The following is a 22,847-nucleotide window of genomic DNA, read 5'->3' as shown; positions in this document are numbered from 1 at the left end:
GTCAGTTAGGGTATGTTGAAATGATGCTGGAAAAAGCAAATTTGAAGAGTAAACTTGAATTTCTTTCCTTAACTGGGATTATTGCTCAGGCAATCATTATGATTGTTTTATTTTATTTTATTTATTTTTTGCCAAACTGTTAATTTATCAATTTGGTAATTACTTACCTAATTCACAATTACATATGCTAATCCAGCATAATTAGAGCTGGAACCCAAACAGACAAATATTTCTTGCTTGCCCATTAATGTTAATGTCGTAAATATGGTTGTGTCATTTCAGACTTCCACATTCAGAAGCAGTTTTTAAAAGTAATTTCTTCTAACAAATGGTGTGAAATAGCTGTTTTTTTTTTTTTACAACAAATAAGGATGCATACAAACACTTATTTTTATTTAAAAGCAAAAGGTCATTTTGTATCTTTAAGCATGATCTTTTGTTATCTTTTCCAGTTAGGAATGAATAAATGAATGCATTCTGGCGAAAAAACTGAAGAGTGGAACAGACTATGAGGGAAAAAAAAGTGAATAGTTTGAGTAGGCCGGGGTTGGGGGGACCCTGATACTGATCCTGACACCTAGTTGCTACATTAACCAGTTACAAACTTCTGACCTCAGTAACTATCTGCACATATCTTTTCTTTGTCTGTGCTTGATATCCCTGTGATTTCATTTAGTAAATCTATGATAATTATATTGTCTTCACCTCCACCATCATCTACATACTTCTTTAACCGTAGAGTACTTTTCTGCCCTGGACCTATATTGGCCACAACAGACTGTAATCCCAGCACTAATATTGTACATTTCCTTCTTAATTCTTTTCACCGTCCCATTCACTAGGGCAGGGGGTAGCCTTTTACATGCACACTTGTATTACCACCCCATTTAGGGTCATTTTAATTGCCGTTCTTTGGATTGCCTCCATTTTTTCAATATGTTATATTTATATGTAGTGTTTGCAGAAGTGAATGCCATATTGCAGATGTATTGACTTTGTTGTAGCTTAACTGTATCTTTCATGGCACTGGTAATGTCCTTTGTTATGCTTCATCAAAGCCACACTCTAACCTTCTTATTGCTTATTTACATTTGTGTCATCTGATATGAATAAGTACATGTTTTCCATACTTGTAATTGTTAATACCTTACTGAAATAGAAAATAATTATAGTTTAGAGACCAACTGGCTGCATTGTCAAATGACTCCTGTCCTCAGTAATGACAAATTTATTTTAAGTTGTGACCCAGTTATTGGAGACAATGGGCGGCACAATGCCAGGGCTCTTCTATGGGCTAGGCTTGTAAAGGCCCTAGGGCCATTCTCCTAGTACACATCTATGAACCTATGAGAGCTAGCCAGAAAAGGAGTAAACTGAGAATAGAGAAATGTTTACACGTCTTTGGGTTTAATGGGATGGGATTCTGTCTGCTGCCCTTATATATAACTGTAATGAGCCCCTTGTGGTATCAAATCAAGGCTCTATACTTGGTCCTTTACTGTTCCCCATATTTACAAATCAGATGGCTGCCACCTCTCCCTCTGCCTGTATAGTGCAATATGCAGACGACACCACTATCATATGCGCCGCCTCAACCTTAAGCAAACTTCAAAGAATAACACAGCACAACTTTACTCTGGCTGAATCATGGTTTTTAGCATTAAACTTATACTTAATCCCAAAAACACAAAACAACTACTCCTCAGTCCTGGTAGAGCTCCTGCACTAAATAATAATTTCACCATAAACTCCAAGGACAATACCTCAATCACCCCAACAACTGACACTAAACTCCTAGGAGTAATAATTGATAATATAAAGTTTGACATACACATAGCTTAAACAATCAAAAAAGTAAACAAAAAGCTACTGTATCGGAACAAGCAAATCATGACCAATTATACCAAAGCCACTATTGGTAGAACACACCTATTATCCACCCTATTGTATGCCTCCCCAATCCTGACTAATCTTCGCCACAGCGAACTAAACAAAGTGACATCTTGCTATAACAAGATTGCCAAGTTTGCTACAGGTGCCTCTAGTAGATCCCATCACTGCCTTTCCCTCAAACAGCTCAACTGGCTTGAGTTGCCCCAACTACTTCTTGCTACTCAACTCTCCACAGCCCACAGACTGTACTACCTCTCTGACAAAACTCCTGCTCTACAAGAGCCAATACAGCACTACACCACCACCCGAACCTTAAGATCAACAGACCGAAGTCTCATAAATGTCATCAAACATAAGAATGAAGCAGGTAAAACTCTTTTTGGCTGTACTATAGCAAAAATCTGGAACTCCCTCCCAAATCATATAACATCTACAAGCTCTGCTTCACTACTTAAGAATAATAAATTATATTTTACTTTGCACATTGGTGTGACTAATTTCCAGCACTACTTGAGTGTTCCACCGGAACTAGTTTTCTTCTTATTTTGGTCACTATTTAAGAAACTACTCAAAACCCGCTATACTAACAATTGGCTGTGCACATGTGACTCTCCAAGCTAAGCCACTACAATGCAGTTTTGCAAGGATTCCGCCAAAGATCACCTATAAGTTTCAAACCTCTGAATACCTATTCTTACTATACATTTCTAACCTCCGAATACTTACTCTTACCAAACAGTGTTCTATTTTAATAGTTTTGATTTAAATGTCTATGTGGAAATGTTGAAGTTTTATTCTGATGCTATTTATTTTTTATGTCTATGCAGAAATGTTAAATATGTTTTTTAAATGTTTAATTGCGTGCCTTAAGAACACAGTTATGTATTTTACAACATGTATTGTAACATTGTATTAAGTGGAGCTTTTCTCCCCGGGCCTCTGCCGAAAATGGACCTGTGTCCAGACAGACTTTCCCGGTCATCAAATGTAAAATAAAAAAATAAATTAAATTAAATAAAGTAAAATCATTGGGTCTGTACTGAATTCATTGTGTGTTGTGCAGTGGGTAGAGTCACTGTAGAGTACTGCATAAAAAAATAATTAATTCCTTCAGCTTGGAGATGTTTGGAACTGCTGACCAGCTGTCACTGTCTGTTGAAGGACCAGATGAGCATATAATGGTTGGTGGCTTCTGTGATGCCTAATGCCATCAAAGTGAGGATGCAGAATGGGAGCAATTGTATTTTAGATGTTTTTACTTAAATACAAACTGCAAATGATATGACTGTACCACTTCAGGTATCTAAGTAGGGTGTTCTCTCGATTTCATTTTATCGAAAGCATTTCTTGAAAAAGAAGAAACTCTGTGATACACAAACTTGCCTTTTTAAAAGCATGGTCATTGCTGAACATAAAGAGGTTCTCCAGTTTGGTTCTCAGCTGGAGTGCCTTCTGTGCAGAGCCTGTATGTCCTCCCTGCTTTTGTGTGTTTATTTCTGGGAGCTCTGGTTTCTTCCCACCTTCTGAAGATGTGCAGTAGGTGGATCAGGACTCGTAAAGATGTCCATAGGTATGAGTGCATGCATGATATAGAAGAAGAACTGGGTAACCTACTTCTGTTTCTTCTTTTGCCTTGTAAACTCCACAGATAGCGGTGGTGGCTGTCCATGGATTCACTGTAGGATTTGGCTGCTACAAGACAGAGAGAAAATTTATCTTTTAACTGCTAAATCATTAATAGGACTTAAAAACTGTTTTTGGGCCGAGTAGTAGTGTTCATTAATAATATAGTACCGGAGTCTGCATTTTTAATTTTTATATAACTGTGAGTACTGTTATTGTAGAACAACTTTTATAAAGTGAGTGTTTGGTATCACATACTGACATTGCTTTATTGTTTTCAATATATGAATAATATGATTAAGTAGAATTGTGTTCTGCATCCATTTACAATATTCACTTGTTCATTCATTGATTTATTTTTATATTTCACTCACAGTAAAACAAGCTGGAAGAGACTTTACGTACCTAATTGTTGTCCTGGTTGGTGTTGGAGTCACAGGTAAATAATCATGTTAGCAGTTTTTCACATCTCTTAGCTGTCTCTGATTTTCAGAGATGTCCCTGACTTTGCCTCAAATATTTGCAGTCTCTTTCTCCTAAACTTTCTGACTCTGACTAATGGTGAAGCTTGCAATATGCAAATAGTGCCTGATACTGCAGTTAAATACTTCATATTCCTCTGCAAATTCATGCCGATGCAAATTATTGTATTCTGTCTGAATGGTATCATTATAAATGTCACTGATTTATTGCCTTTGACGGTAATTATTTTTTACTTTTTTTGTTATTCTTGAAGTAAATGAGTGAGAGCTAGGGCAGGTAAAACTTTTCTGTGTGGGTGAAATGTTTCACTGGCCTCCATAGTTTCATAGATTCATACTAGGCTAACTGTCCTCGGGGGGGGCATTTTAAGCCTAGACAGTTACCCCATGTGAGAATCAAACCGTGCACCTTGTGTTTGTAAGGTAAGCACCTTAACCATTACACTAACCTCCAGTTATTAATATTCCATATTGTGCTTAAAGTCCTTGTTGTCCACAATAGAACTTAACTGGAAACAAACCTGTGAGAAATTAGTATTACAAGGCATGTGTGCAATAATGTTGTATTTGTCATTTATTTCACACCCAGCTCATCACTGCTTTCAACTTTTCAATATATAAAAACTATCACTATTAGTCCTCGTATATCCGTCTAGTGTAAGAAATGTTTACTGGTATGTAACAGTATGGGAACTGTCCAAATGGTGTGTTAGGAAATGTGAAAGCTCATCCCCTCAAACTAGTGCATTTTCTTATATAGCTCACGTTTCATAGTTCTCATAGTTGAAAAGTAATTGTATATGATAAGAGTGGGCCCATCCCCTGCAACTCATAGGATTAAGGCTGCAGGCATTAGGATTATTCAGAAAGGCAGACTTTACCAAGATGCCAAGTACCTCTCCATTAGCCAATAGTAAACTGTGCTGTTCTCCCTCTCAAATTCTTTATTGCTACATACTATTTGGATGGTTGTCAGCTGGCCTAAGATGGTGTTTCTAATTCTTTTTTGAAAGAGTTGTAAGTAATTCTTTCCTTTCTGTCAGCTTGTGCTCCAAATCCCAGTGCTGCTTACAGTTCTTGCCAATGTTTTCAACAATTCTAAGCAAATTTCCTCTCAGAAATTGTACGCAAGAGTTTTGGGCCTAGGTCCACTTTTTAAAACCCATTTAAGTAGGTAAGCCTACTGTAGAAAGTGTCCCTTTTCAGGGATTACCCTGGACCACAGTCTGCTTAAGTGAATTGCTCGCAGTTCCAGAGTAGACAAATGGTTGTGGAAGGAATCAGACCCTGTATGCTTGACTACAAGAAGCAGCTTATTAACAGCTCAGAGCCTTAGTCTTCTGCACTAACTGCCAGGCTTTAACACATAATGTTACCAACTGATACAATGTTATTTCTAAAGGCTATTTTAACCTATTTTTAACTTTGCTCCGTATTCCAGAAAGTGGTTTCTAGTTGGCAGACCTTTGTCATTTAAAAAAAATCCTTGTTATTGTTACTTATTGTTATTGTCGTCATCATCACCATTATAAAGTTACAGTTGTATGACTTCTGCTTATTGAATTATTTCCTTGCTGTTTTTTTTTAAAGTTTACAATTTGAAGTTGTTTTGCTGTTCTCCTACTGGAAGAACTTTTGAATTTGTTTATTTGATCAGTTTGTTTGCTGTTGATGACAGCTTTTGGATGGCCATTCCTGTTTAAGGATACAGTGAGACTTGGTGTTCCTGTAGAAAGAAAACTTCCACAAGACAGGTGCATAAAGTGTGTAATTTGTTTATGGGGGAGGTACTCTGAGTGCAGTTAGTTTAGGGAAGAGTTGTACATCCTTTAAGTGTGAAATTTGTTCGAAGTTCTCTTCCACAGCACTACATCACAGGAGAGGTAAAGTGCAACTTTGTATAAAAGATCATTATCTGCTATGTCTTGTGATGCACCTTCTCTTTGGCATCTAAGATGTTGAAGTGGATGAAGTATTTTTGAGCCTGTTGTCAGACAGGCTCCCGTCAACGATCTTGAGAAACAGTTTCACTTGATATGAAAAAGTCTGCATCTTCAGTAGTGATGCAGACATAATCTCCTCCTTTGTATTCTGCACCAGATTTGGTGCCTGTGGCAAGTATTCTCGCACACTCCAACCATCTCTTAGCTGGATATTCTCATCTCCTTTTGCTTCCTTCATATCTGTCCCAAATGTGCTTTACCAAGTTTTGTTTCATTTTTCTACACGTGACTGAGCCACTGCAATATGTTATCCTTCATCGTCTGTGAAATTAATTCTACATTTGGCTTCAGGTTTGATGTCATAATTTTTCCATATGTTCCACAGTATACATCCTACCACCCACCTCAGGCACTTCATCTTCACTGCCCCAAGCTTACTCAGCTGCTCTGCTTTTACTGCTGAGGTTTCTGTATTGTACAGAAGTACTATTCACCATATTGTTTTTCACTTTACCTTTCTCCTTTTTTTGGGATTCTTTTGTAATTCACTACCCTTGACACTTTGTGCCATTTGGCACCAGCACCTCTGATTCTAGCTTTTTTTGTTTTAAATTACCTCCCTACAATTGTTTGTCAGCTGTGACCAGCTCCTTTTCTCATTCACCAAGTCGACTGGACCTGCCTTAGCTCCCATGGCTCAACTTGACCTATGTCTGGTATTGGTTAAGCGACTGAGAACACTGGTGCAGCATCATACTGCTTCCCTAACACCACCCACCCTATGGCAGCCCTGCAGGCTCCACTGTGGCTGCCTTTGGGAGGTGCATGCAAAATCTCCCAATGAAGAGGTGTACCACCTGCAGCATAGAGCTCGCCAGGATATTGCAGTGAGTCTAGACTGCCTCTCATTTTCTTCCTGGGAAGGGCAAGCTTGAGTTGTCCACTAACTGCCATCTTCCCCTGCCTGGTCTCTCCATCATCCGTGTCACTGTTTTGGTGAGCAGTCATGCTTTATCCTTTTGTGCCACTGGACCAGGGACCACACCTCTGATTCTAGATTTGACTTCCTCATTCAGATTTCCCCTCTCTTCAACCACAATTCCTAGATACTTGAAGCTGTTCAGTTGTTACAGTATTTCCCCCATTCAACCCATTTTTCATATTCTTCTGATATCCCCTAATATTGTTTGACATAGAAGCAATGGACATAATCTGAGACTCCTTTCGCTCTGTTCTGACTAACCAGTTTTGTTGATTTTGCATAAACCTGTGCCATACACTGCTTCAGCACTGAAGGAACCTTTTGCACTGGACAGAACTCCTTTGGAGCAAGTAAGGTCAAGCAGAGTAAAGTTTTTTTTTTTTTTTTTTTTGTGCTCCATTATCCATGATGCCTTTTCAGATCTTAAAAAATAAGTCTTCCTCCTGTTTGAACTCTCTGAAGGGACAGCAACCGACACAGGACCCAAGACTTTGTTAATCAGGCCGACTGAGGGCTACTGCAAGCAGATAACCCAAATGTAATGACTGCAACAGTGAATACACTCGAACATCTGCATTTATGGTAAGTGTACGCAACTGTACTTTGCCTGTTGGGCCCTTTAAAAAAGTTACTGTCCCACTCAGTAATTGTGTGTGTGTGTGTGTGTGTGTGTGTGTGTGTGTGTGTGTGTGTGTGTGAATGAAGAATAACCGATGCTTGGCAAGCCACCTGGAGGTGTGAACCTTGGCTGTAGTTGATTTCCATTGTTGAAGTGACATCCTGACTGTATGTGCAAAACCTGGGAAAAAAGGGTTATGTATGGGTGGATGTGTCTTTATAATAAAAGAATATCTTGCATTGTGCATTGCCACTGAATGTTCAGCCAGAGTTGTGGGATCTATATAGGAATATGTCAATTTACATGACCCTTATGACCCTTGACTGCCTGTGGAGGGAAGCGTCTAGCAAATCTTGGCTGCCTAGTGACTACCAAGATCCCCTGCCTGAAGGCCTGTGACTTTTTAGGAAATGGTCTTGATTTGTAGGTTTCTTTCTTAATTATTTTGCTGCTACCCGTATCTAAAGCACATACATCAAAGGCTTCTTTGCATTTTTGAATAATCTATTGAGGGAGGTTACAATTTGACCCCAAAAGCTGTGAGAATTTTGCCCCATTTTTTTCAGTTTCATTTGTCTTGACTTCTTGCCCAGATCAGTGGTACATGGAGTGAGTCATTTTGTGCGTGCATGTGTGTGTGTGTGTGTGTGTGTGTGTGTATATTTTATATATACATATACATATATATATATATATATATATATATATATATATATATATATATATATATATATATATGTATATATATGTTAAATTAACTTTTCTTTGTTAAAAGGGTCTAGACCTCTCACTGCTTTAGGGGTCAAATTCCAACTCCTTTTGTGGAACATTTCTAAAATGCATAGGAGCCTTTGCTAGTTTCCAGAAAGGCTACAAGCTTTGCGGCAGGAGTTCTCAGTAGTCATGGGACAGCCATGGTCTAGTTACAGGTGGCCAATAGCAGCCTTGCCCAGCCGCTTCTTTCTGCAAACAGTCAAAAGGTCATGTGTTCCTTTAACACAGCTTGGAATCTGATACAATGGACAGATAGCTTAAGGCAGTCCTATCCAGGATTGCAGAGTAGCATTCTTTTTATACAAATTTCCCCATCCTTTTGTCCTGCCTGACTTCTTATCTTATCAGAAGAAAACCATATATACCATCATATACAGAGGTCCTGAGCATTTAAATAGAAGAGCTTTCCAAGACATGCCATCAAATTGTATAGTTCTCTAGGTTCTTCTTAGTTACAAAAAAAGACAAAACACCTCAGCCACTTCTGGATCCAAGTCCTTTCAGCTGATCTTTTTGCAAACAGACGTTCCTTGTCTAACATAAGGAGATTGGATGCACTCTTTGAACCTCCAGTATACTTGCAAAGATCTACTTAAACCATGGATTTCTTTGCAACTTTTATCTGCACTTCAGAGTTGGAGCCAGTCATTATTTAAGAACTCTTTCAGTTGGTCTTGCCTCAGTCCCCCAGGTGTTCACCAGATGTATGCCTTTTGTTGTGGTACATTTACATCTACAATGGACTTGCATTCTGGACACAAGGTTATACAAAGCAAGACTTCCTTTCAAGAGTTCAGGCACTTCCAGTAAAATTTTTGTATCTTCTGTTCTTATGTCTTCCGCCACCACAGCTTATGTTTGTCTGAAGGTATTGGGTCTCGTGGTGGCAACTCGACTCATGACTCTTCACACAAGATTCCACATGAGGGTTCTTCATTGGCCCCTTCATATTCAGTGGTCTCAGAATGCAGATCCTCTGGACCATCAAATCCACTTTTATCAGGCCTGCAAATGGGACTTACTGTTTGTGTCCATTCACAAAATTTTCTTTGGCAGCCCTTTCCATTTTCACCCTTTTAGGGTTATAGTCAACATGTATGCATTTGCCTTGAGGTGGATGGGAGCATTTCAGTGGGGAGACTGCTTAGGGTGTCTAGACATTATGGGAAATTTTCATTCATATTTCCATGATGAAAAGGAGAAAATGTTGACCCTCTTGGCCTTCCAGGGTTCCCTCACAGTAGAAGTGGTCTAACCGTACAGATACAGTCAGAAAGCATCACCATTCAAGGGACAACTCAGTCCTCCTGTGTAGGCTGGCAAGTTGTGGGTTATGTCCAGCAACTGCTTTCTTGCTGTTACCCATATCCCATAGGCGTCCATTTCCTTTGCAAAGAAACTGAAGGGTTAATCTGCTTTTATCTCTCAAGTGGTCCCCTGTTTGGAGGGGAGGTCTTTTAAAAGTGATGCAAACTCTGCTGTGATCTGTTTGCCTCCCTGACCAGAATCAGATGCAGGGATTTCTCTCATTTTGTCATTGCAATAACATTTGAGAAATGCCGTTTCCCACAAGTTGCCAATTGGACCTATCTGCAGTTTTCCTCCATTTCCTCTGATGATTTGTTTAGAAAGCAAAGTTTCACAAAGTCATCTTTATAGCTTCTTACTGGCTTCAGCATATCTCTGGTGCCCTCTTCTTGTACCTCATCTGTTGGAGAAACCCTGTTCTGGCGTCCTTACAGATCACTTCTGTCTCATCATTTTGGCAGATTTCACCCAGGCATTTACTCCCTGCAGCTCATCATTTTGCTCCTTTAATTCCAGTAGCCGCCAGTAATTTTTCTTTCAGTAGAGGGGTTAATATATACACTTCATACTAAAAACCCAGGATGAGGAAAAGTTACAGGGACAGTTTGGCACAGTACTCAGTCTCCAAGGGGCTAGATCCCTTTTCTGCTTATATTTCCACAGTACCTGAATGCCTAGCTGATCTGACATAATCCAGTCTCTCCACGCCAACCTCAGACTGATGAGCCAAAAACGGCAGTTGCATGACTCCTGTAAGACTCTGCCAGGCTTTGAAACTGTTCTACTGTCAGAATTCAACATGTTTCCGCTTCGCTTCAGATCCAGTTTGCTGCATTTGGATGAAAAAGTAAGAGGCAATCACAAGCACATTTTTCCATGTCATTGGCATTTTTTTTTTTCCTTAGAAAAGAAAATTTCTAGTGAGATATCTATTTCAGATCTTTGTCAGTTTGGCTGTTTTTCATAGCAATCATTGGTAGTGTTTTTTTCCGTAGAAGTTTGGTTAGGGAGGGTTATCCTAAACCATCACCATCTTGTGTGTTACTGTGTTTCCTCAGTTGGTACTTTTTTGATTTCAGTTGTAGAATGGATAAGGTTGCGAGTCTTAGACAGTACTTACATTATGGTCAAGCAAAACCTTCCTCCTCAGGACATAAACACTCTTTGCACTGTGTGAGTGGTGGTGGACCATTTGCAGAATAAACGTGACATTTCAAAAAAATATTGTTCCCATTTGTTGCAGGGGAGAAAAAAATAATTGATTCTTAAAGGTCTTCTACCTTCATATCTAGAAAAAACAAGACCCGGGAAAGAGAAAGACAAAGAAATAGAGAAAATAAGTCATGAAGATAGAGGAAAATGTAAAGAGTCAGGTACAGTTTTCTCTCAGTGGCCAAAGTACACAAGGATAAAGGTGTCTCTTCTTTAGGATATCCCACTTCTACCTCCTAACATCACATTGGGACCAGGAGTCAGCAGTTTTTCCCCTGAAGATAAGCTGTTTCATTACCTTGAGTCAAGACCCTCCTTTTTGATGCTGATTTATTCATCCAGCTCCCTTTACAGACCTTCTTTTGACATTGGCTGAGAGAAAGTGATAAGGCACTGGTGCAAGATCAGATTGAGGTAATGTGGATGTGTGTCCTCCCTTCTCCCATTCCGTCACTAGAGCAGCAAGAGGAAGGTTCAATTCTTTCAGCTTTGGCTATTCCCTCCCCCAGATTCTGTTTTGGTATCAAGTGTTTCAGAACCATTTCTTCCCTCCACTGATTCCCTTATTGATGCCTATTCTACCTTCAGAATCTGCGTGGTATGTTCTTCTGTATCTGTAACTCTGGATGCAGAAGGTTGCTAGGGCAATAGCTGTTGAAGTTGAAGAATATGTCCCCATATCCACCCCAAAACCCTTGGGGGAAGGCTGACATCCACCCTGGAGGGATGGAACCTAAGGCAATCTGCATGAGGCATTATCACCTCAGATTGTTTGCCATCTTTTGAGTCTGGTGCAAGAAAGTGGTAGTGCGAGCCATGTTAAACCCTTAAATGGTATTTTCTTTCCCCCCCTAGATTTGTGGGACTGTGTAGTGTATATAAGTAAGGTTTGTGTGTGGGGGGTGAATTTCTTCACAAAGAAATGTGTCTGGGGGGAACAAACTGCCTTGCAAAAAATGTGTTTTAGTTTTTACTTCCTAAAATGCAGTGTACATGCATTTGGGAAGTTTGCATCAGGAGGTATGTTTTTAAGGAATCAGTTCTTGAGTTCCCATACTGCATCTTAGTCCCTGGACCGTTACTACTGTCAACCACTTCAGTGTTCTACACTTGAGTACTGAGGCCTGCTTTGACACCAGTGCCATCCTCATTGCCGGCAGCTGGAATTGCAAAGTGGAAGAGTATGCTGGTTCCCTCTTAGCTGAGTGCCAGTAGGACATCATCAGTAGCTGGTAGAGAAACAACCGTGGCGATTTGTACTTCCTGAGTCTGTCCTGGAAATCTTGCAGTTTAGTGCTTTGGCCCATCATCTTCTTCCCTTAAAGGTAGGGGAGCAGAAGGTCATTACAAGGACAAATCTGAGGTTGCCAGTGCAGATTCCTCTTATTCACTTTCAGATTACCCCCCCCCCAAGAGTGTTACTAGGAAGAGGAGGTCTAAGAGGAAACACTTGGACTCCCCTATGATGTCACCCAGTCTGGCTATTAACACAGAAGAGGAGGCTGCACCAGTATCCCAAATGATGACTCCGAGTTTGGGGAAATCTTGGAAATGATGAGACAGTGGGGGGTCATGGCTGTGAAGAAATTAGACACTGTCACCTGTGCTAGCATGTCTGCTTGAAGTTTTGAAAATAATTTCAGATTAACCTATGTATTATATGCCAGCATGACTAGCTATGATATTGCAAATAAGTATCTGAAGTAGTTAACTTCATTTTATCTGCAACCTGTGGGTATACGGATCTGTATTGGATCCGAGCCGGCAACTTTTTCTAGCATCTGCTACAAGCTCCGAGTTCCCCCCCTTACCCATACCATCTCCTATCTTCCCTCCGATTTCATTTGCCGCGCCAGTAGTGTGCATCGTGGTCTCCTTTGCTCTGAGCTCAGGGATAGTAAGTAGAAATTTTTTTTTTTTGCTGATATCTAAGTGTGCTTGACTTGGATTTCCCTTCCTCCTCTTCTGTAGCATCGCGTTTGGTCGTTGGTGTAAAAAAAAGTTTTTTGTATAGAGTAGTAGTTAGGCCTGCCCTTCCCCTACCTGTGTGTGTGTGTGGTTTTTGGAAAGGGAGTGCTTGTACCGCGGAGTGCAAGACTATGGCTGACCAGCCAAAGCCTGTGTTCAAAAAATGTACAGAGTGTGGCCATAAGCTTTCCCGGCCAGTGGTCGCACTCTGTGTGTGATATGCTTAGGAGTGGCTCATTTGTCCACTCAGTGTGTTGTCTGTTCAGGTTACAACCCTAGGGCCCTTAGGGATTGTAAGGCCAAGCTAGTTGTCAAAGGCCTTCTCCCTGCTGCCATGCTGGATTCTGCCTCGGTCCCTAGTGTACCACCTTCCACCCAGACAGGGACTCAACCTCCCTCTTCGTCTGGTGATGGGTCTTCAAAGGACAGATCTTCAGTCAGCGAGTCTGACAAAGATAAGGAAAAAGAAAGAGAAGGAAAAGGAAAGGCACAGAGAAGAAAGGGAGAAAAAGGACAGGCATCGTAAGAGGTCCCCAGACAGGGAGCTCTTTCTCAGCCCCCATCTAAGACCATGAGGTCTGTTCCTCCACTACTCTGGTCTCGTCGTTTCTCACCGGAGCCGTTGGAACATTCGGACCCGAGCCCCCCACTGCGCAGACCAGCCAGATCTGAGTGGGTGGCCTCTTCGAGGTCGACTCGGAGCCTATCGGACATGGATATGGACAGGATGATGCAGAGATTTATTCAGACCCAAATTCAGATGGGAGTCTTGCCAAGTCCCTCTCCCTCTGGAGGGGCGACCTCCATGCCTCTTTTCTGCCCCATCTCTCCTTCCCCGATCCATGCTTCGGTTTCGGGGCTCTTGGATCCGAGGTTTTTCGGAGCTGGTAGGTCGGCGCCGACGGTTCCTCCAACTTTGACTCCGGCTGTTACCTTGATTTCCTCGGATCCTACTTGTTCGGATCCAAGTGACTCTCGGAGCCGTGGACAGGGAGTCTGACCCGAGGGAACGGATTATTCGGCTCCAACCTTTTTGAATCCGATCTGTTCCCTCGGATCTCAGGCTACCCTGTCTTCAGCTCCGGTCCCTGCTTCGGATCCGGAGAGGACTTCTCCCTCAGCCTTCAAAGTGGTGGAGAGGGTTCTCTCCCAGGGATTGAGACCTCAGCCCATCCCCACAGATACCACCAAGGCTCCCCTGGATTTGGCAACTACTCTCTTCATCCTGTCTCGGGGACAGCCCGTGCCAGAGGATCCTCAGGTCATTTTCCCCAAAGAAACCCCTGTGGCCCATGGATCCCCTTCTGAAAGTCCCACTGAAGCGCAAGTGCAAAAGGAGGCACTTGGACTCCCCCGAGTCCCTCACTGCTGACACTGACTTAGATGAAGGAAAAGGTTCCCCAAGGTCACCTCCCGAAGACGTCTCCTTCGGAGAAATTATGGAGATTCTCCGCCAGAGGGGAGGCTGGTCAGCTGCAAAACCGTCTGGAGATGAGTCAGTGTTCCTGGAGGCCTTTGGCACGGGCCCATCTACTTCCTGGGTGTCCCCACCAGCAGACCCCTTGGTGGACCTCATCACCGCGAGGGCATGGAAGGAGCCCGACACCATAGAGCCCATCCACAAATGCCCTGACAAGATTTTATCTCCCCCCTCTGACAGAGAAACCCTGGTCGAAAGGAGCCCCAGTTTATGCTATGTTGGTCGCAGCGGCCACAAAGAAGGAACTAGCACAGGAGAGCTCCTTAGTCCACCCTCCAGACAAGGAGTCCATGTCGGTGGATAGGTTTGGGAAGCGCATATACTCCTCAGCGACTTTTTCTATCCGTGCCCTGAATTATTTGGCACATGTGATGCGGCTTCAGCGAGACCTTGCTTCGGAATTTGCTGAGTCGCCCCCAGAGTCTTTATCGCCGCAGAGCAGACAGCTGTTCTCAGCGAAAATGTCTACTCTGAAGTCAGTCTCAAACACATCTATGCGGCTACTTTCCCATGCCACGGAAGGAGCAGCTAGGGTGGCTGGGACAGGCATAGCCATGAGGCGTCATGCCTGGCTCAGATTGTGTCAGTTTGCGGACCCTTTCCAGGCATTGTTTATAAACGCTCCCTATGACAGTTCTTCCCTCATTGAAAAGACAGTACGTGACACACTTGTTCAGAGCGAAAAGGACAGGAAGACTTTGTCTGCCGTCGGAGTCCGCTTCTCTAACCCTCAGCAGTCCTTCTCTAGGAATCAGAGGGCAGAAGAAGATGTGGTTCCAAAAATCTCAGTTTTCCCGGGATTCTCGGGACAGCTATTCCCCCAGAGGCAGAGGGGGACAGGATCGACGCTGACCCAGAGGTAGAGGGGGTCCCAGGAATTTCGGGCCTAGGGAACCCTTCTCTGATAGACCCGGTCAGCAGCCCTGAGGGGTTGCCCGACTATCCTACTCTGGAGGCAGTCGGGGGACGATTGTCCTTACACCCAGCGGCATGGGAGTCCATTACGACAGATCGCTGGGTTGTTCAGATAATATCCAGAGGTTACTGTATTCCTTTCGTTGCCCCTCCAAATATTACAAAACACCTCCCGGATGTTCCACCAGCTCACAGGGTGGCCGCAGCTCTAGAGGTTTCAAAGCTGCTTATCAAACGAGCCATCAAAAAGGTCCCCCCCCGATCAGTCCGGATTAGGCATCTACTCAGGGTTCCTTTTGGTGCCAAAAAAGACAGGGGACCTCAGGCCCATTCTAGACCTGTCAACATTAAACCTGTCAGTAGCCAAACAGAAATTCCGGATACACCCTACAGTCCATTCTACCTTATCTCCGAAAGTGCGACTGGATGTGCTCATTAGACCGTCAGGATGCTTACTACCACATCAAAATACACAGAAGCTCCAGGAGGTTTCTGTGCTTCCAGCTGGGAGCCAGTCATTTTCAGTTCAGAGCCCTACCCTTTGGTCTCACCACAGCCCCCAGGGTGTTCACCAAGGTAATGGCAGTTGTAGCGGCTCACCTGAGGCCTCAGGGTATTCAGGTGTTTCCATACCTGGACGACTGGCTCTTCGCTGCACCCAACAAGCATCACTTGTGTCTGGCCCGAGATTATTTAATTCGGTTATCATACCTACTGGGAATTAAAGTCAGTGTTCACAAATCCCATTTGCAACCAGTACAAGTTCTAGACTTCATTGGGGCAAGGTTAACCACTTTGCAGATGAGGTATTCCTAACTCCACACAGGATTCTACATCTCCGGTGCCACATAGCTCAGATAGCGAACTCCAAGTCTTCAAAGGCGAGCAAGGTTCTCCAGGCTCTGGGCTCCATGGCTGCCGCCATATCTATTCTCCCTTATGCGCGCCTTCACATGCAGGTTCTTCAATGGACTCTGGCTGTTCAGTGGTCTTGGCTAGACCTGCCCATGGAATTTCCCATCAAGATCAGTCATGTCTGCAGGACATCTCTTCTTTGGTGATTAACTTCACCGGAGATATCAAAAGGATGCCCCTTTGTGTCACCCCCCCAGTCCAAACCACAGTGACCACGAACGCCTCCCAACTCGGGTGGGGGGGGTCACTGTTCAGGAAGGACAGTCCAAGGCACGTGGTCCCAGACAGAGACCAATTTGCACATAAATGTTCTAGAGAAGAGGGCAGTGCTTTTAGCGTTGGAAGCCTTTCATACAGTCCTCCCTCTCGGATTGATTGCAATTCAGTCAGACAACATGTCGGTCGTCTGGTATATCAACAAGTAAGGGGGAACCAGATCCTACCCTCTATGTCGCGAGGCCATGAGAGTGTGGGAATGGGAGATTTCCACTGGTCGGTTTCTGATAGCAACGCACATCCCGGGGTGCTACAACATTTTAGCGGACAGATTGAGTCGGGCCATTCTGAGGCCTTACGAATGGTCTCTGACACAGTCAGTAGCGGAGGAGATTTTCCTTGCATGGGGTCAGCCTTGTTGCGATCTCTTTGCATCTCCTTCCAACGCAAAGTGCAGTGAGTTCTTCACTCTGATTCCCTCACCAGGGGAAGTCTCCAGAAACGATCTAGTCCATACTTGGCTCCCCGGACATCGGTATGCTTATCCACCTTTACCTCTCATTCTGAAGTTTCTTCAGAAAGCTTGCTGACTACGGTGCAAAGTGATCCTCATTGTCCCGTTCTGGCCTCGTCAGGTTTGGTTCCCATTCCTTTGGTTTCATCTCTTAGCTCCCCCGTGGGTTCTGGATCTTCCTTTGGTCTCCTCTCTTAGCTCCCCCGTGGGTTCTGGATCCCTGCCCGGATCTAATTTCCCATCCGTCGGGGACACGTTCACCCAATCTGGGCAGCCTCAAGCTAACAACTTGGTTGCTCCAGTTCCATTAATTGCCAGGACTCCCGACCTTTCATCCCAGGTAAAATCCATTCTGTTGGCCTCTCTTAAAGACTCCACTAGGAAACTTTATTGCAGTAAATGGAAGTGCCTTTCCATCTGGGCCTCACTGAGAAAAATAGATCCTTTACAGCCCCGGTTCCAGTGGTGTTGGACTTCCTGCCTGGTATGTTTCAGCAAGGAGCTAGTTCCTCCACAGTGAAAGTACAATTGGCAGCCATTTCCAGTTTTTACGTTGGTGAAGACAACATGGTCTTAGCCTCCTCTAGGCTGTGTAAGGCTTTTCTTAAAGGTGCTTTTCTGTTACGGCCCCCCTGTCAAGGATTATGTACCTCCTTGGGACCTTACTTTTGTTTTACAGGCATTGGTGGCTTCTCCTTTCGAACCTGCAGCTTTGGTGGACTTAAAGTTTTTGTCCTGGAAGACAACTTTCCTAGTCGCCATCACATTGGCTAGGAGAGTTTCTGAGCTTCAAGCTCTGTCTGCCGTGCCTCCGTATTTGGTCTTCCATAAGGATAGGATCTCCCTCCGTACTAACCCTTCCTTCTTACCTAAAGTGGCATCTGAAGCAAACATAAACCAGTCCATTAATCTGCCCGTTTTTTTTCCCAACTTCCAAAATAAATGTGAATACAAACTCCATTTGTTAGATGTTCATAGACAACTTCATTTTTATCTTCATAGAACAAAGTCTTTCCGCAAGACTGACCAATTGTTTGTTTCCTTTTCCAAAGCATTTATGGGAAAAGCTATTTCTGAGGTTTCTTTAGCCAGATGGATCACTCTTTGCATTTCACATGCCTGCAAAGCAAAAGGTTTTTCTCCTCCTGGTATAGTTCTACCAGGTCCATGGCGACTTCTGTGGCTTTTTGGTCTAGGGTACCTTTGGACAATATTTGTGAAGCAGCGACATGGGCCAATTCACATACCTTCATTTCCCATTACAAACTGGATCTGATTTCGAGGGGTAGAGAATCCTTTGGCTCTGCGGTGCTCAGGAATATCCTTCCATAAGGCCCTCCCAGGATCGGAGTAGCTGGGGACTCTGTCCCACAGATTGCAGATAACTTCTTTATCTGAAGTAGTTAACTTCATTTTATGTACTCACCATAACGTTCCATCTGAGTAGTTATACTTCATTTTTCTGCAACATTCCCTCCCTCCGTCCCCCGGACCTTATTCTGTTTTTCAGGTTTGGATTATTGGGTTGAGTTGCATATATATTGCTAGTTGCAGCAAACTCGATCTGAGGGAAGATAGGAAATGGTAGGGCATTATGGGTAAGGGGAGGAGCTCTGAGCTTGGAGCAGATGCTAGAAAAAAAGTTGCCGGCTCAGATCCGTATAACTACTCGGATGGAACATTATGGTGAGTACATAACTTCTTTTTTTTGTATGTTGATTAATGCTCTGTTTGTGCACAATGTTTTAAAGAGTTGAACAGTGTTCTGTTACCTGTCCAACTGCTCATGTTTGTGAAGGTGATTCTAACTGCAGGCTGTTTCAGAGTCAGCTGATCTGCAGATGATGCCATTAGAATGTTTCCATTTGCTCTGTGTTTACGTTCAGAGACTGAAAGACAGGAAGGAACTTTAATGAACAGCTGTCTGTTGATTTTCAAACAGTGAACTGAAAATAAGAACTGGAACAGCTGAGACAGCTAGCCTAGTCTATAAAAGAGAGATTTGAGAGTGCTTAAACCTGCTTTGATAATTCCCAGGCCACTTCAAAATCCTTTCTGCTTTAGGTCATTTGCTACCATTTGTTTTAATACCAAATTTTAATAATTGGACACCCCTTTGAAAGGGCATGTAGGCTGTCCAGTTGGTGGCAGCGTTTTACCATGTCATTTGGGAGGGGAAGGGACAGAGCTGGAAATCCATGTCAGACTTTTTCAAAAGTGCTTGGATGTGTGAGATTCAATTTAAGTGTGAGTGTATCAGAAGTCGTAAACTGGGGCACATTGCTCTGGAGTGTGTAGTAAAGAATTACATTAGGGATGAACAGAAGAATGCAGTCCAGTCGCAGGTGATAGAGCATGTTCCTGTTGTGCTCTTAGGGGAAATTGTGAAATATTACTCCTGCTCAAGTGGTGGTCTGACATTAGAGTCAGAAGGGAGAATTGAAGTTTCTTAGTTACTGACCCAGGATAGTAGTGGATGTTACTTATTACTGGCAGTTTGGTGGGATATTGACCGGACATCACAATGACCAACTTATCTCCCCAGACAAGGAAGTCTTGCAGCACGCTTTAAGTTCCCGATTACATTTATAGACTGTATTAGTTTACTGGTTATGCAGTGGGCTTTGAAACAGCAAAATGTGGTGACGCTTATTCCTAGGAGACAGGACAGGATCCTCTGTTTCTGAGGGATCATGAATGCTGGAGTAAGGCCATTTTAGCCATCTCAGTTGTAGTGACTGTGAGCCTCAAGAAAGAGCTCTCCGAGAGAGACCCAAAGTGCAGTCCCCCCCCCCCCCCCGCCCCCTCAGAGGGCACTGAAGTACCTGATGCACACAGTGAAATTTCAGTGGGATCTAAAAGAGAAAATACTCTAGAAGCTAAAAGTTAGTTTCCCAGGTGACTGCCTTAGCCAGTATGAGCAACGTCTCTGTGAGGCTGCTACATAAAGCAGTGGATAAAGCATCCAAAGTAGCTGGATAAAGCAGAACTATATACAGACATGCCAGGTTCTAGCATTGCAATTTTATGGCAGCTTTAAGGAGTCCTTGATGGTTCACCCTTGCTTGGGCCACAGATGAAAGAAAAACTGCAAAGAAAGCAAAGAGGAGGACGAGATGTTCACAGCTGTTAAAGTAATGAGCTCTTCTCCTTAGAGAATGTTTTCCCATAACCAAAGGAGTGTGCTTAACCTGTAGTTTTAAAAAGAACCAACAGCTACCCTTTAGGCAACAATTTGCTAGGAACCACTGCAGCCATGATGGTTTCTGTAGTGAATGCCACCAAAACCAGGGTTCTGTAATACTCCCTCTGGAGGCCAGCCACAGAATCCCTGAGGACTTGCCTGATTGTTCCTTTCTGGAGGCATTCAGGGTCTGATGTTACTGCATAATCATTTATTTTATTTTACATTTGTTAACCGGGGGTGTCTGAGCCGAAAAGGCTCTTTTTCAGCAAAGGCCCGGCGGGAAAAGCTCCACATAGAAAAATCACAGATACATTTAGATATTTAGACTTGATCAGTATACACACAAATTACAATAGACATATTTTTACAGTGGTATGCAGCACATCAACAGTTACAGTGGAGAAAAGAAACAAGAAAAATGAATTTAAAAATAAAGGTAATGAATTTGTAATGTACAGGTGAAATTTGGAACATAGTTTGAATACATGTATAGTACACAGGTACTGTACATACACTGTACATTAGCCGGTGTTTGTGAGTAAGAGTGAAAACTATTATCAAGTACTCTAGGTTTAGTATGTGTACCTTATCTGCTTTCACTAGCCTGGGGAGCAGTCATGGCACTGCCACCTTTGCTTGAGATGTTACCTAATACAGTTTTTAAAGGAGGCTTTGGACGATGTGTTTTGTATGCTAGTGGGGAGAGAGTTCCATTTTTTAGCCACTGAGCTACTATATAATGTGTCTCCAAAGCTATTGTAGCTGTTGGTGACTTCTAGTAGTAGTTTGCCTGATGATCTAAGAGGCCTTTTGGCTGAGTGATGTTGTACTAGGTTTTTGAGGGCAGGACACTTGTTGGGGAGGTAATAGATAGAATGACAGAGCTGATTGTAGGTGCGGAGGTTGGGCAGTTCAAGCCAGTGCAGCTGTCTCAAGGCAGTACAGTGATGAATTCTATATGAGCAATTTACAGCAGCGTGGGCAATTGTGTTATAGCAGGCTTCCATTTTGCTTAGTTCAGTTTTGTTGAGATTAGTCAGAATGGGAGATGCATAGAGTAGGGTGGATAGAAGTTGGGAGCGAGCAATAGCTGATCTTGTGTTGTTGGTAAGAAATTATTTGATACTGTACAGCGATCCCAGTTTGGCATGTACTTTTTTTAATAGTTAAGTTGAGATGACTATTAAATTTTAGGTGGGAGTCTATGGTTATTCCCAGTAGCTTAGCTTGTGCCACTGGAGCGATTGGAGTAGCATTTATGGAGTAGATAGTGAATTGACTGTATCAGTGTTTTTACTAGAACTGATTATCATAAGCTGGGTTTTCTTTGGATTGAGGATAAGTTTTGCTTTGGTAAGGTAAGTTTTCCATGTCAGAGAATGCTAGTTGAGTTGTATGCAGGAGGGTGGGAATGTTTTATGCAGCACAGATTAAGGTAGTATCATCTGCATACTGAATGATAGATGCATGCTGTGTGGAGGTATGGAGGTCATTTGTGAAGACTGTGAATAGTAGTGGTCCTAAGATAGAACCCTGTCAGACTCCAGTAGTTATGGGCAGCTGAGGAGAGAATTTTCCCATTTCACAGCTTGGTACCTGTCAGTTAAGTAGCTTTGGAACCAGGTAAGAGTGGAATTTGATAGTTGATATTGGTTTAGTTTGTTCAGCAGGATTTGGTGCGAGACTGTGTCAAATGCTTTGGACATATCTAAAAGAAGAGTTGACATCTGCAGGCCTTCATTTTTGAGATGGTTTACTGTGACTGTGAAGCAGAGGAGGCCTGTAGTGATACTATGGGCAGGTCTGAAACCATGTTGAGTAGGTGACAGGATGTTGCTGTCTAGGAGATATTTTGGCAGCTGGGTATGGATGAATTTTTCTAGGATTTTGGCCAGGGGGGGAAGAGTATAGCAATGGGTCTGTAGTTATTAAGTTCAGTGGAGGTCCCGCCTTTATGTATGGGTGTAACATAGAATATTTTCCAGAGTTTGGGGACATAGTTTTCAACAATTGATCTGTTTTATGAGAGTCAAGATTGGGATAGCAATAGCATCTGGTTTGAGTTTCAAGAAACAGCTGGGGAGTAGGTCTGCTGCTGTTGATGAGGTTTTTAGTTTGGAGAGCATGCTTTTGATTGAAGTGGTGGAAACTGTTTTGAGGGTAAAGCTTGTATTAGTGTTATTTGTGTTGGCGGGGATAGTGAGGTTGGAACTGTCCTGTGATACTAAGGACAGACTAGAGTTCACAAAGTGGGAGTTGAATTGTGTTTCAATGGGAACTTTAGTGTTTGGTTTGGGATTAGCCTTTTGGGTGGGTTTTAGTAGCTGGTTTACATTTTTCCAAAATTATTTGGGGTTGTGTTGGTATTTAGTTTGTAATGTCGTGTAATAAGATTTTTTTGTCCAGCCTAATAAATTCTTTGCACGGTTGCGCAGTTCTTGGTACTTACTTAGGCTTTGTGTTTCTTTGGTTTTTTGAGAGTAAAGCCAGTTAGTGTCTCTGGACTTGTGGATTTGTTTGGTTTCTTTACTGAGCCAGGGGTTTGTACAGGTTCTAACCTTGATTTTGCGCAATGAAGCGACAGTGTCTTGGTGTTGAAATATGCTACAGTCTTGTCAAGTGGGAGGGTTTTTAGGGGGGGTCCAGTCACAGTTACAGAGTAAAGTATTGAGGACCTCAGGAGAGAATTTTTTTGTTTCTAGTGGATTTATAGTTACTGGTTTTGCATATGCTTGTTCTACTGCGTATAAGGTATATTATGTTGTGGTCACTTAAGGTGTCTGGGAGACTGCCTGTGTGGGGGTACAATGTGGGGT

General features: G+C 42.8%; 1 protein-coding gene across 1 annotated transcript in view; it reads left to right on the top strand.

Moving 5' to 3' along the window:
- Nucleotides 1–22,847, top strand: part of TIMM21 (translocase of inner mitochondrial membrane 21) — a 321,671-nt gene that overhangs the window by 28,540 nt on the left and 270,284 nt on the right. The window contains exon 3 of the mRNA XM_044067130.1: nt 3,893–3,955. Coding sequence (XP_043923065.1) covers nt 3,893–3,955 — 63 coding nt within the window. The remainder of the gene's footprint in view (nt 1–3,892; nt 3,956–22,847) is intronic.

The sequence above is a fragment of the Protopterus annectens genome, chromosome 3.part1 (genome assembly GCF_019279795.1).
Source record: "Protopterus annectens isolate FY-2018-M chromosome 3.part1, PAN1.0, whole genome shotgun sequence".
Classification (NCBI taxonomy): domain Eukaryota; kingdom Metazoa; phylum Chordata; order Ceratodontiformes; family Protopteridae; genus Protopterus; species Protopterus annectens.
The sequence above is the reverse complement of the archived record's forward strand: the minus strand, read 5'-3'. Positions and strand labels throughout refer to the sequence as shown.